At 42.7% G+C, this 15,644-nt stretch overlaps 1 protein-coding gene across 1 annotated transcript in view; it reads left to right on the top strand.

Annotated features, from left to right (window-relative positions):
- LOC115167354 (tight junction protein ZO-1) overlaps positions 1-15,644 on the top strand; it is a 171,294-nt gene that overhangs the window by 392 nt on the left and 155,258 nt on the right. Inside the window, exons 2-3 of the mRNA XM_029721707.1 lie at positions 332-641; positions 1,117-1,252. Of these exons, the coding sequence (XP_029577567.1) occupies positions 332-641; positions 1,117-1,252 (446 nt within the window). The remainder of the gene's footprint in view (positions 1-331; positions 642-1,116; positions 1,253-15,644) is intronic.

Here is a 15,644-nt window from a genome sequence, read left to right as displayed (position 1 = left end):
AAAGCCAAATAGTAAGTTGGTCTGAGTGCTGTATTTTCATGGTGAGCAGTTTGTGAAGGTCTATACATAGTATGATAATCCTCTTAACAACATAAGCACCAAGCTAATTTTTTGTCCATGTCCAGACTGTCGACCTTCCTGTCTAGAGATATTATGTCTGGTGGAAACATAGTCACCATTATGGAAATATTTGGCATGGCAACCTCCACATTTGTAGAATATGTGCTACCATCCAATTGACTTTTGCTAAGAGAGAAGTGTTGTTAAAGAAAAAGTAATTTTATCCAACCTCAAAATGCTGGGCAGTGATACTCGGAATTGGTTTGTGAAGAAGCAGATGAGCGGCCGGAGACCATCTGGCAAAAATAAGAAAACGTGGGCTGCCAAAATCCTGAGACACCATAGGGAGCGGTTACTGAAGGAGCTGGATGTCAACAAGGTGCTGCCATACCTTGTGTATGACAGGGTGTTCTCTCTGGTGGAATGCAAGGAAATCCTGGGTTATGACACCAATAAGAAAAGGGCAGAGATATTTCTGGACAAGTTGTCTTTGAAGGGCCCTGGGGCCTTCTGTGCTTTCTGCTCTGTTCTGGAAGAGGCGTATCCACACTTGCTAACCTGTTTTCTACTGGATATTGAAGGTACAGTAAATCACAGTCTTTAAATCACAAAATATGTAATTTTTGTCAGTTTCATGTGTTAATGTTAGCAGGAGGTTTTAACCCGTACTAAACTACCTAAGAACTGGGCCAAAATAGCAACTGTAAGCCACAGCAGTGAAGAGATTATTGTCTGTCCAGTTGGATATGTTGTAACACATGGCCCCTGCATCAGTGCCAGACAGTCCATTGTCCCAATTAGTTAAATGAAGAAAACAATAGAGAAAGGGTAATCAGCATTTTGTTTGTATTTTTGTTTACATGTTCAATTTCTGGTGTTTAGGCCTAAACAAAGGAATGAATGATGAAGTGGCATATTGTAACATGATTTAATTCATCATCTGGGGAAAATGAAGTGTGTTGTCACACCAGTATTTCTTCATCTGATGGTATAAATATATAGTTTGAATATTCTGGATGCTTTCACTCATTGTTATTATTCTATTATCTCTTACAGATCAGCCTGCGTTGAGGAGCTGTCACAAGCAGCAGGGGGGAGTCATGGCTCCTCACAACCAGGGTGTGTTTCTATCTCGGGACCGTACAGTGATGCACCCTCTATTCGTCTATAACGACCCTCTCTTCAACACCAGGTGAGCAATAATATCTACCAAGTAAAACTGCATTCTGCAGCAACCTTACCATCGCAAACAATGGGCTGTAGATGTAGTACCTACTTATAACCACAAGATGGTGATATGAGCTGACTTTATTGGGGTGTCAGTGGTCTTCTGGCCCTGATGCTGGGACAGAACTCAATTAATCAGTGTCTTTTATACTTTAACCTTTGATGATCAATATGTTTTGTCTTAAAAGTATTTTATTTGAACCAATTTAGCGGATGTTTGGCAATTCTAACTCTCTAGAGACCTTGTTAGCAAATCTCACACATGCCGTTACCTTCAGATGGCAAGAACTTGTGTCTACAGTGGTGCTGAGCGATTAACTGTAATTTCAGTTATTTTTGGTTTTTTTAACTAAGTAATTGACCGTCATCGGTTCAATTATGTGAATCCCATTGAATTCTGTTTTTGTCTGAGAGCTCAATGTGCACAATGTTCAGTTTCTCTAGAGATAAATCAGATCAAGCCCGAAATGTGCGATGTAGTAGGGAGTTGTAGTTTCCAACAGGCCAATATTCAACGTAGTTTAGCTCAGAAAACGTGGTAATGAACTACAATGGCCATAATCCATTGCACGCCTACTTGTCCGGTCCGTGTTTCTTTTATGCCTGCTACGTAAAAGAGAGAAGAATGAGCGATTGAGAGAGATAGAGTCTGGAGAGCAGTTTCTTCTTGAGGTATCTCTACCTGAAATACATTAGCTAAGGGATTGATAGTTGGTATTCAGCAGTCATAAAAGTATGCCTTATTTACTTTGAAGAACTACTAAAATAGTGATTTTGTCAGACAGCATAGCCAGCAGCTCTACAGAGATGAGATGACTTAGAATGAAATATTGAAGTCATCAAATAAAACACATTTAATATACACAACAACTGAAATATTTTATTAAAGTAAAGTGAATAAATGATGGTTAATAAATTATAAGCAGTAATGGGCAGTCACTACCATTATGGGACTTAATTGTTATTAATTGTTTTATTCTGTGTTGTTACAGCATTCAACCCACATGCACTTTAAAAAAATGAACAAAATCGAAAACTGTGATAATTTTTTAATCGAACCGAAACCAAACCGACCTCAAAAAGCACTAATCGCTCAGCACTAGTCTACAGTGTCCGCTCTATTGAACAAAGTGGTCCTCTGATCTGTTAGCAGTGGATGTACAGCATTCGATGGAAGGTGACCTAAGTGATGCACTGAATGAGGAAAATAGATGGCTTCTCAAGCAATCCTAGTATCCACACTTGGTGATTAGAGACTGATATAATGACTTAATACTTTTCTGTACAAAATGTTTGTATTTGCATATTTTTATTTGTCTGGTCTGGTGTCACATGATGGACACGTTAAATATTTTGTCCTCATCATCAGTGAGGGGTGGCTTTCAGGTCAGGAGCTTATAGGCTAGCTGACAAAAATGCATGCCAATACCAATTTGGTTTTGTCTCTCTGAAGGCAGTAATGTCATGTAGCCTTTTATTTTATATCTTGAGGAGACTATTAAAAAATATATTACTGTGCGAGCAGTGGACAGTGTGCTATCTGCTGTGAAATTGATGGGAAATGCTTCTGTGTGCTCTTGATGCCAGCATGGCTGTCACAGTGGGCTGTGTACTATAAATCAAGCCCTGATGCTTCTACACCTGCATTGCTTGCTGTTTGGGGTTTTAGGCTGGGTTTCTGTACAGCATTTTGTGACATCAGCTGATGTAAGAAGGGCTTTATAAATAAATTTGATTGAAATTTGATTGATGATGCTCAGCTTAGAATCTGGTTAGAGAACCGATGTCAATGTGCAGGTCTACATGTTTATATATTATCTACTTACTGTCATATTAGGTGCAGTATATTGCCTATATGGGAGAGAAGGATATAACATTGTCTAATCCTGATGTGAAATCCAGGTGGTACTAAGTGAATTAGTTAAATAAAGGTTAAATAAAAAAATATAAAAAAATGGAGAGACTGAGTCAAAGGGGAAAGTGGACAAGACACTGCCTACATTACTACAAATATGAATTGCTAATTATGGAAAATAAGATAAACAGGATTTTGAAAATATATATAATTATTTTTTTAATGCCTATATATAATACAAATTGAGATGAGGGCGATGGATTTAAAAAATAACATTTATTTCACCTTTATTTAACCAGGTAGGCCAGTTGAGAACAAGTTCTCATTTACAACTGCGACCTGGCCAAGATAAAGCAAAGCCGTGCGAAACAAACAACACAGAGTTACACATGGGATAAACAAACGTACAGTCAATAACACAATAGAAAAATCTATATACAGTGTGTGCAAATGTCGTAAGATTAGGGAGGTAAGGCAATAAATAGGCCATAGTGGCGAAATAATTACAATTTAGCAATTAAACACTGGAGTGATATATGTGCAGAAGATGAATGTGCAAGTAGATATACTGGGGTGCAAAGGAGCAAAAAAGAAATAAATATGGGGATGAGGTAGTTGGGTGGGCTATTTACAGATGGGCTGTGTACAGGTGCAATGATCGGTAAGCTGCTCTTACAGCTGATGCTTAAAGCTAGTGAGGGAGATATAAGACTCCAGCTTCAGTGATTTTTGCAATTCGTTCCAGTCATTGGCAGCAGAAAACTGAATGGAAAGGCGGCCAAAGGAGGAGTTGGCTTTGGGGATGACCAGTGAAATATACAGGCTGGAGCACGTGCTACGGGTGGGTGCTGCTATGGTGACCAGTGAGCTGAGATAAGGCGGGGCTTTACCTAGCAAAGACTTATAGATGACCTGGACCCAGTGGGTTTGGCGACAGATATGAAGCGAGGGCCAGCCAACGAGAGCATACAGATCGCAATGGTAGGTAGTATATGGGGCTTTGGTGATGGCACTGTGATAGACTACATCCAATTTGCTGAGAAGAGTGTTGGAGGCTATTTTGTAAATTACATCGCCGAAGTCAAGGATCGGTAGGATAGTCAGTTTTACGAGGGTATGTTTGGTGGCATGAGTGAAGGATGCTTTGCTGTGAAATAGGAAGCCGATTCTAGATTTAATTTTGGATTGGAGATGCTTAATGTGAGTCTGGAAGGAGAGTTTACAGTCTAACCAGACACCTAGGTATTTGTAGTTGTCCACATATTCTAAGTCAGAACCGTCCAAAGTACTGATGCTAGGCAGGCGGGTACAGGCAGCGATCGGTTAAAGAGCATGCATTTAGTTTTACTTGCATTTAAGAGCAGTTGGAGGCCACGGAAGGAGTGTTCTATGACATTGAAGCTCGTCTGGAGGTTTGTTAACAGCGTGTCCACAGAAGGGCCAGAGGTATACAGAATGGTGTCGTCTGCGTAGAGGTGGATCAGAGAATCACCAGCAGCAAGAGTGACATCATTGATGTTTACAGAGAAGAGAGTCGGCCCGAGAATTGAACCCTGTGGCACCCCCATAGAGACTGCCATGAATTTGGCGGTTGATCTGCTTCTGTTCTGTAGGTGGCACTGTGTGCTCTTTTTGAAGGATGGGTCCCGGTCTCTCCGGGGCCATGGGATCCGGGGGGTCGGGGGTCGTCTGCCAGGCATTGGGATGACAACTCGGGATGAGGAGCGGTTTTAGGGGGTGGAATAGTGGGGACCAATTGGAGGTTTACTTAGTAGAAATGCAAATATCATACCAAACTGTTTTTGATATACTCAGAGGACCATTATTAGCATGTTTTAACCACTCCTATATAAATGGTAAATTATTGGACACGCAACAAGAAGGTCTGATTTCATTATTACTGAAACAGGATCCAAGTGGTACAGTTGAAGTCGGAAGTTTACATACACTTAGGTCGGAGTCATTAAAACTTGTTTTTCAACCACTCCACAAATTTCTTGTTAACAAACTATAGTTTTGGCAAGTCGGTTAGGACATCTACTTTGTGCATGACACAAATCATTTTTCCAACAATTGTTTACAGACAGATTATTTCACTTATAATTCACGGTATCACAATTCCAGTGGGTCAGAAGTTGACTGTGCCTTTAAACAGCTTGGAAAATTCCAGAAAATGATGTCCTGTTTCCTCCAGGATCTTCACAAGGTCCTTTGCTGTTGTTCTGGGATGGATTTGCACTTTTCGCACTAAAGTACGTTCATCTCTAGGAGACAGAACGCGTCTCCTTCCTGAGCGGTATGGCGGCTGCGTGGTCCCATGGTGTTTATACATGCGTACTATTGTTTGTACAGATGAACGTGGTACCTTCAGGCGTTTGGAAATTGCTCCCAAGGATGAACCAGACTTGTGGAGGTCTACAATATTTTGGCTGATTTCTTTTGATTTTCCCATGATGTCAAGCAAAGAGGCACTGAGTTTGAAGGTAGGCCTTGAAATACATCCACAGTAAACATCCAATTGTCTCAAATGATGTCAATTAGCCTATCAGAAGCTTCTAAAGCCATGACATCATTTTCTGGAATTTTCCAAGCTGTTTAAAGGCACAGTCAACTTAGTGTATGTAAACTTCTGACCCACTGGAATTGTGATACAGTGAGATATGAAGTGAAATAATCTGTCTGTAAACAATTGTTGGAAAATTACTTGTGTCATGCACAAAGTAGATGTCCTAACCGACTTGCCAAAACTATAGTTTGTTAACAAGAAATTTGTGGAGTGGTTGAAAAACGAGTTTTAATGACTCCAACCTAGGTGTATGTAAACTTCAGACTTCAACTGAATATATATATATATATATATATATATATATATATATATATATATATATATATATATATATACTGCTCAAAAAAATAAAGGGAACACTTAAACAACACAATGTAACTCCAAGTCAATCACACTTCTGTGAAATCAAACTGTCCACTTTGGAAGCAACACTGACTGACAATAAATTTCACATGCTGTTGTGCAAATGGAATAGACAACAGGTGGAAATTATAGGCAATTAGCAAGACACCCCCAATAAAGGAGTGGTTCTGCAGGTGGTAACCACAGACCACTTCTCAGTTCCTATGCTTCCTGGCTGATGTTTTGGTCACTTTTGAATGCTGGCGGTGCTTTCACTCTAGTGGTAGCATGAGACGGAGTCTACAACCCACACAAGTGGCTCAGGTAGTGCAGCTCATCCAGGATGGCACATCAATGCGAGCTGTGGCAAGAAGGTTTGCTGTGTCTGTCAGCGTAGTCTCCAGAGCATGGAGGCGCTACCAGGAGACAGGCCAGTACATCAGCAGACGTGGAGGAGGCCGTAGGAGGGCAACAACCCAGCCGCAGGACCGCTACCTCCGCCTTTGTGCAAGGAGGAGCAGGAGAAGCACTGCCAGAGCCCTGCAAAATGACCTCCAGCAGGCCACAAATGTGCATGTGTCTGCTCAAACGGTCAGAAACAGACTCCATGAGGGTTGTATGAGGGCCCGACATCCACAGGTGGGGGTTGTGCTTACAGCCCAACACCGTGCAGGACGTTTGGCATTTGCCAGAGAACACCAAGATTGGCAAATTCGCCACTGGCGCCCTGTGCTCTTCACAGATGAAAGCAGGTTCACACTGAGCACGTGACAGACGTGACAGAGTCTGGAGACGCCGTGGAGAATGTTCTGCTGCCTGTAATATCCTCCAGCATGACCGGTTTGGTGGTGGGTCAGTCATGGTGTGGGGTGGTATTTCTTTGGGGGGCTGCACAGCCCTCCATGTTCTCGCCAGAGGTAGCCTGACTGCCATTAGGTACCGAGATGAGATCCTCAGACCCCTTGTGAGACCATATGCTGGTGAGGGTTGGCCCTGGGTTCCTCCTAATGCAAGACAATGCTAGACCTCATGTGGCTGGAGTGTGTCAGCAGTTCCTGCAAGAGGAAGGCATTGATGCTATGGACTGGCCTGCCCGTTCCCCAGACCTGAATCCAATTGAGCACATCTGGGACATCATGTCTCGCTCCATCCACCAACGCCACTTTGCACCACAGACTGTCCAGGAGTTGGCGGATGCTTTAGTCCAGGTCTGGGAGGAGATCCCTCAGGAGACCATCCGCCACCTCATCAGGAGCATGCCCAGGCATTGTAGGGAGGTCATACAGGCACGTGGAGGCCACACACACTACTGAGCCTCATTTTGACTTGTTTTAAGGACATTAAATCAAAGTTGGATCAGCCTGTAGTGTGGTTTTCCACTTTAATTTTGAGTGTGACTCCAAATCCAGACCTCCATGGGTTGATAAATTGGATTTCCATTGATTATTTTTGTGTGATTTTGTTGTCAGCACATTCAACTATGTAAAGAAAAAAGTATTTAATAAGATTATTTCTTTCATTCAGATCTAGGATGTGTTGTTTAAGTGTTCCCTTTATTTTTTTGAGCAGTGTATATATATATATATACATATATGTGTATGTATGTATATATATATATATATACATATATGTGTATGTATGTATATGGATATATATTTACCCCAAAAATATATGGGGGATTGGAAATGATGCAGACAATTACATTGATGGAAGCAATATTCTATCCGCAATATTAAAGCTGATCCACCGCTTAAAAAAAAACAAAACAAAGTGGACAAGAGACCTCTCGTATTGGATAGAAAATTCTCACTCATTTACAGTGTTGAAGTACTATGGCAAGTATGCTGCTAACCAACGGTCAAAATCAAATCTATAAGCACATAACCATTCTGTGTTTGAGTACCTCCATGACAACAGTAAGGCCAGAGTATTTTGTCGCACAAACCCCAACATCTCCTTTGGATGGTGCAGGGAACTGTGGATATGAAAATATGTGCATCTGAGCAGGACATGAGCATTACCAATCATAGCACCTCAACTGGCTTGAAATAGAATAGTACAACAGAAAACTCTAGAGCTGCTTTTTAGGTCTTGTTTCTAGCATTGTCTTTAGAATATCCCAACTGGTGATGAGTAATACAGTTCAGATTGGAAGCATTTCTTTAAAATATACATGTTTATTCATGAGGTTTATTTTCCATTACAGCTCTAAGCACTCTTTGTTGCTATAGCATTTTGTTTCAGCCATAATGTGAAAAGTCAGCAAGTCTGCTGATTTCTTATTTAGGAACACAATGATGCTTTCTGTGCACAATGTTTTAAGTATAAAATAGTGTTTTCTGGTTTGAGTTGGGTACGATACTGACGGGAGTTATACAATAGTTCTGTTATCTGGGAGTTTAAACGCTTTCTCTCAAAGCGAGATTCACCGCAGAATTCCAGAGCCTGCACCAGAATTATCATTTTTTTATCTGAAAAAATAACAGTTGCTCTGTCATCAGTTGAGGATTCACTGGAACAGATAAATAATGCTCAACATAATGAGATGTCATGTTGAAATGATGAAATGGGAGAATGAGAAACGGAAGTAGTGGTTATGAGGATTCCATGGTGATTGGCTGTGAATGCCAGTTAAGGCAGGGTATGGGGCAGGGTCAAGGCGAGGGACAGAGGTACAAATGTGGACCAATGAGGATAAACAGGGTGAAACGGCTACTTTAAGACATCATGAAATGGCCAGCCAGTGTTCTCTCTTTGTCTTTACTGTACATTCTATAGGCTAACAGCATTAGAATGTACAGCACTGAGTCTGACTGTATGCATACGTTCATGGTGTCCGTCAGTTTCTGGTTTTCTATGCTTTTTCTTATGAATGGCTCTTTTATTCCAAGTCTACACAACAGCCTATAACAAAGTGGTAATAACATGGTAGGAGGATGGTAACAAGGTATACCTATATGTCTGTACATTTCCAATGGATAGGCTATGAAAATGTTCCTTTCTCGAAAATGTTCTCTCGAGTCTCTCTTTTCACTCTGAGCCAGACACAGAACATTAAAGGAGTGTGTTTTATCGCAGGTATTCTGGGATTTAGGCCACCGCAGGATGGTGTTCTTTCAGCTCCCTCCACCTTTGAAGTGTCATCTCATTCACCTGCTTGCCTTTCTGTATAACATATTTTGGCAGGCCAGAACCATCAGTCCCAAAATAGAAGTCCTATTTTTACATTTCCAAATGTAGAGAAGAGCACTAACACAGAGCATTGCTAATAAATTACAAAGTGCCTCCACACAGAAGGCAAAAGTCATTGTCGGATGAAAATGTCTTATATTCAAAACAGAAACTTCTCAGGAAATGGAAAATTTTCCCATTAACGAATATACAATTATAAAACTTCACAACCTACTTTGAATACATTTTCTTCATCCTAAAGTCATGGAATGTTCAGAGTACATTGAGGGGTTACTGCTTTCAATACATGTCAAAAATATTCAAATGGTAAAAAATTGAGTTACAAGGTTTTCATCCGACAGCGACGGAATATACGTCAGACCATATTGTCAGACCATATTGTCAGACCATATATGTCAGACCATATATGCCAAAGCAGGAAACAGACATGCATGGTGAGTAACGCATGTTACAGCAATAGCATGCCACCAGGAACACCAACTTAAGCTTGTGCACGGCAGCCAACAGAGAATGTGTGTGTAGAACCTGATTGATTCAGTAGACCGCCATATTCAAGTAGTAATGCATCTAATTGGTGCAATTTCAGCTGATGCTTTTGCAAAGCACTTTGCAAAGCACTTAAGACCCCTTGAATTTATGTAGCAAATTTCCCACTATGTTATTGTTGATGTTGGTGATTTTTTGCTCTATTTATATCTTATTTAGATGGGAACTAGAATGCGAGAAGGCAGCTGCCCCAGAATGTTAGCAGCAGAGAGGCTGTAGCTGCTGTTATCTCACCACGGGAGTCTGGACTCTGTGTCAGGCCTTCTGTACACTGTGCCATTTCTCAGGGTGATTTTTGTGCCATGTGAGGACCCCTGGCAAGCAGGTCCTGTTTTCACGTTGAGGAGGGACAGCGGGAGGCATTGCTTACCAGACCGTTAAGGGGCTGTGGAGGAGTTTGTGAGGAGAGTCTGACAGTGGGGTCAGAGTGGACAAAGTAGCCTCTACACAACACGTGTCCCCTGATTTAAAGGGCTGTGTATTAAGGACAGGAAGTTTAAGACAGGCAGGGACACATACATAGACACCCACACAGACACTCACAAAAACATAAGTGCAGTAATTGTATCATAAGAGGAGACATGAAATAAGTTGAATATTTGTATGGTCCATGATCTTCTATTGTGAAGTTACGTTTGTGGGTAACTTGTTGAGGTCTTCGATGATATAAGACCGTTGAGAAGTTTAAAGGTGCTCTTATGTCCATAACGTACATACAGAAAAATAACACTCACAGCATAAACAACAGACTTGGCTGAAGTGTGTAGGATGTAATTGGGTAGTCTGGTTTCACTCCACCTGTAGTGTAGCCTAATGCTGAGGCCTGTTCCTCTTCCTTTGTATTAACAACACAGGATGCCGTGTCTAAACACAGACTCACTGTTCTCTTCATTTACACATCCCCCGAGCTTGTGGCTGACAAGGCTGCTGTCTGGACCCTGGTAGTTATACTGAATCACACTTCGTTCTGCATTCCATACAACACCAATGTTTAGGTTCCTGTCACGACAGGAGCAATGTAGCATCTCAGTTTCAGAAATAGTCCTTTGTCATGTCCTCTTGGTCATTAGTTGGGTGTGAAATGTTTATACGGTTTGTCTTCCTTGGTTTCACCTCACAAAACCTAGATTACTGCAGCACTATTCAGATGTATTGTATCGTCAACTCTATACAACATATTTTTATACACAATATTTCTGAACTGACTTTGCTGAATGAGTTCATGGGCTCATGCATCGGATCAAAGCTTTTTGTACTAAGGAGCTGCTCACCGATGGCACAGTTTCATGACATGCCCTCTCAGAACGAAGACAGTGGTATCGCCGTGGAAGATCAAAACAAGTAGTTATTTTGCTAGATAATAGCTATATTCATCATGTCCAGGTCATATTTCAGTCACAGCCAGGTGCAGTGTGATTATAACTATTAATAGCATAATATTTATATAATTTTTAAGGCAATTTGTCAGCCAGGTGCCCAAATGTGAGTTTAAAAGCTTCTACACCCTAAAAGGGTTCTTTAGCTGTCCCTATGTGTGGCTCAGTTGGTAGAGCATGGTGTTTGCAACGCCAGGGTTGTGAGTTCGATTCCCACGGGGGACCAGTACGGGGAAAAAATGTGTGAAATGTATGCACTCACTACTGTAAGTCGCTCTGGATAAGAGTGTCTGCTAAATGACTAAAATGGTAAATGTATAGGCGAACCCTTTGAAGAACCCTTTTTGGTTGCAGTTAGAACCCTTGTGTTCCATCTAGAAACCTTTCCACAGAGGGTTCTACCTGGAACCAAAAAGGGTTCTCCTATGGGGACAGCCTAAGAACCATTTTGCAACCCTTTTTTCCATGAGTGTACTTGTCACCACATTGTTCCTGGTTCCATTATGCATCACAGTATGTTTCTACGCCTGGCAGATCCTCCTTAGTCAGCCAGGGCCTTGTGGAGGTCCCCTGGCCCAGTACTGCCGTGCTGGAGTTTCTGTGGACCTACTTACTGCAGAGAGCACAGGATGGATGCTGCTGCGAAACCAACTGTCTGTCAGACACACATCACACCACCACCCATTAGGCCCAGTCATTCCTCTAGCTAAGTTTGATCGGAACTCTTTTGATGGCAGTTTTTAGCAACAACTGAAGGTAGGACTGACATCAGGGAACTGTAGAGTGATAAGTAAACTGTCAACCCTCGTTATCGTGTTAGAGAAGGGAACAAGCTGATAGGGTTTTTAAAGCACCATTAGGCTAAATAGGTCCGTACTTTGGGACAGTGGCCTGTCTCTGTGGGGCCTGGTTTCAGAGCTGAGCGCAAATGACTCAGATCAAAGATACAACCCCAGGAAAAGCTCTGGGAAGACGCTCATGGACATTTTATGATTGGATCAGTGACCTGTCCATCAAAGCTTTTAAATCTTGTTAATGAAAATACCTTGATTAAGGGGTGAGGATGAAGAATCTGTTGCCCTCCAGCAGGGTTCTTCTATGTGTTGTGAACTCTGGTTAATGGCGGATGCTAGGTCCTGTCTAGGCGCTATATGTGAAAGGTCAGATAGCATATTGATAGATGAGTGACGGCTCTGAGGCTCCCTTCCCTGGGCTGTGTCTTCAGCTCACAACAGCAGCAGATGGAGGAGGCTTTTCCACAATACATAGGCTAGCTCTCTGAAATGATCATTTAGCAGCACTATATAATTCATTTAGTTTCAGGCTTTTCATTTCAACTCGCCTTTATTGTGTTATTTCACTTCAACCTGCCAGGGATGTTTTAGTTCAATGCTTCATTCCATCCATCCATTGACTTATCTTCTCTATCTCCTTGATTAACTCCACACACCTCCCTTGGATCCGCTCAATGTATTAAGCGCATTTATTTGTCGGTGTAGTTCAACTCTAAATGTGCCTCCCGCCCGGAGATGGCCCCAGAGCTTTAATCAACTATATAGATGGAACCACAGAAATGGAAAAGTCTGTAGAGCGGTAATATCGTGTCTTACATTTTGTACACTGAATTATGTTATTACTCTACGCTGTGATGCTATTAAGTTATGTAATAGGCTTAGTGCTGTCTTGAGTCAGAGAGTCTAGAAAGCTTTTAATTGCTTAATTCAATTCCGCTACCATAGTAACTGTGTGTGGTGTACGTTACGAAGGCTCAGGGCTGTAGGTTTGTTATTGCTGAGTCCTTCCTTTGCCGTGTGGATAGTGTTCAGCGTGCTCTTCTCTATGCCGGGACAGTGTTAATGATGCAGAAAGTATCAGTATCCAGGAGCCCCAGCCAAGCCCATCCAGACTGTCTCCTGTATCCATGGCTTCTGTTCCTTATGGACGCCCATGGTTGAGGAGGAGAGACAGCTCCAACACCCTGCTCTCTCTCTCTCTCTCTCTCTCTCTCTCTCTCTCTCTCTCTCTCTCTCTCTCGCTCCACACACACCTTCAGCAGACAGGCAGTGCAGTGAGGGGAGAGGTGCTCTCTTCCGTTCCGTTGCTGGTTCAGGTTTCCTCTGCCTCTGGCTGGGAGCACTGGGTTTGACCTTGACTATGGCCCTGCAGATCAGATCTGCCCAGTGCAGCAGAACCACACCCCCTGCTCCCAGCCCTCTGTCTCTGACAGGTTCTGCCTGGCCTGGCACACGTTCAGCCCACAGCACGGAGAGGAGAGGTAAACACAGGGAAAAAGCAAAGGGATATCAAGGATATTCTGTCTTTCTCTCTTACTCAGCATGAGCATGTGGGTGTGAATATATCTGCATAAATGTGTTTATTTAGAGAGTGAGACCTGGTTGGTCCCCAGAGACCTTAAAACCAATGTCAATGTGGGAAAATGTATTGTGACTTCTCTCTCTTTAGCTGTGCTCATATCAAATCTGTCAATGTTTGTGTGCTTAGTAGTTATTGTGTGCATGGGCCCACCTCTCATAAGCCTATGGCTAGAGGTGAGCACGGCGGCGCCTTAGTGCTCAGCAGGGGGTGAAGGCAGCTGTGTGCGTGTGGGAGGGAGCGGAGCCAGGTTTAAATGCACTCGTTGAAATATTTGTGCAGTTATGTTAGAATTACAGCCATTACATGAAGTCTAGGTGATGGACTGTCTCTGTGATTACACACGCGTGCACATACACACACACTTGTTTTTCAGTCCTCGTGGGGACCTAACATTTATTTTCCTAACCCTGAACCTAACCCCTAACCCTAATTCTAACCTAATTCTCACCCTTAACCTATAACCCTGAGGATAGAAGAACAAGACCACACACACGCACACCCACACACCCTTCAGCCTTTCAGGGGGAAGCCGTCTGATCATTTAACCTGAAGGCTTCAGACTTTTTGGAGCATTGTGCCATAAACAGCACATGACTGACTGTGAGTGCTAGACCTAGCTAATGAATGTGTAGCGTATTTGCGTGACTGACTGGTGTTGCATCAGAAACGTTGGTCAATAACAGACCCAGCTAGCTATCCAGTTGCCTGGCGTCAGGGTGAGTGACAGTAGCGGTGATTGTAGCTGGGCCAGCCTCTGGTCTGCAGTGATTACTACTCTCTCTCCCCCTCTTTCACGTGGACAGTTGAGAGCTCCCGCTGAGACATTTATCCCCCAGCTCTACTGGGCCTACTCAGGGATGCCACTCACTTGCTCTCAGGAAGAAGACTCAATGTGCCTCCCTCCACTGTAACCCTCGTCCTCCACTCTGTCTGCAGAGAACCACTTTCACATTCTTGTTATCTGTCCTCACCCTTCACTGACTGACAGGGGCTGACTGATACGGACTGATGGGTCACATGGGCACGACACACTTTAAACATCACAGCTGTGGGAGGGTTTTACATATATTAGGCCTATATGAATATTGTTTCTGTCCTGTTGCTTTAAAGATTGCTTTTAGCGTATTTCCCCCTGGCGATTTGGTGTCATTTTCATAATTCAATGTGAATATTCACATTTCACATTCATTTTAAACCTTTTTTATGTGTGAAGCATTGAGCCAGCATCCTCACAGCTTCCTGTCGGATCTCCATGGAAACACAGTCAGATCAACAGCTCCCTCTCATTGGTTGAGAATGTGATCTGACATAAGTCACTCATGGCATACTGATTCTTTTTGAACGGTACAGTATTTCAGAGAGTGTTTTCTCCTAAGCTCAGAGACCTTTTCCCATAACCTGTTTTAGCAATTACTTTTGCTGCAGTGTGTTCCCACCTGATCTGCTGAGTCCTTTCATGGTGCTCCTAGGAGCTCCACAGACTTCTAATGAGAAGCTAGCAGTCATAGCTTTTATGGGATTTTTACAGTCTTACCCAGTGGGTTATGGATAGATTTTTCTCCCCTTAGTGATTTTGCTTAAAGTTTCCTGACCTATTGGTCTTTGACAAGGGATAAGGTTCCATTTTAGGCAGTAGGTAACAGCTTGCCTTTGGCACATGGGTTCTAAAATAGGGGTTTTACTTGCTATAAGAAACCAGTGATTGACCTCTGGCTGGCAATATATTTATGTTCTATTGCTGCGCTATAGATAAACTACTGGTATGGCAGTGTAGTGTAGTTACCTGTTAAGTGTCTCTTTCTGACAGGAGAGTGGATGCTCCAGTGTGTGTGCAGGCTCCCCTGTTCATCATTGACTCAGCATATTTGGCTGTGATGCACTTAGGGGGAAAAGTCTGAACCAGACAGCTTCTTAAAAAAGAGATGACAGAGGAGGAGAGGGCTGATGTCGAGTCCTGCTTCACTGCCCTGCTGACTGGATCAACGCTGTCTGCTCCGAGCATGCCAGTTCCCCCAGCCTCCTGCTGTCTCCTACCTGCTGCCTACAGTCTACACCCGGAGCACTGCGACACAGCCTCCTGCCTGCCTGGCTGCCCACTCCACCT

The sequence above is a fragment of the Salmo trutta genome, chromosome 29, assembly GCF_901001165.1.
Source record: "Salmo trutta chromosome 29, fSalTru1.1, whole genome shotgun sequence".
Lineage (NCBI taxonomy): Eukaryota > Metazoa > Chordata > Actinopteri > Salmoniformes > Salmonidae > Salmo > Salmo trutta.
This window is presented reverse-complemented; position numbering and strand designations above follow the sequence as displayed.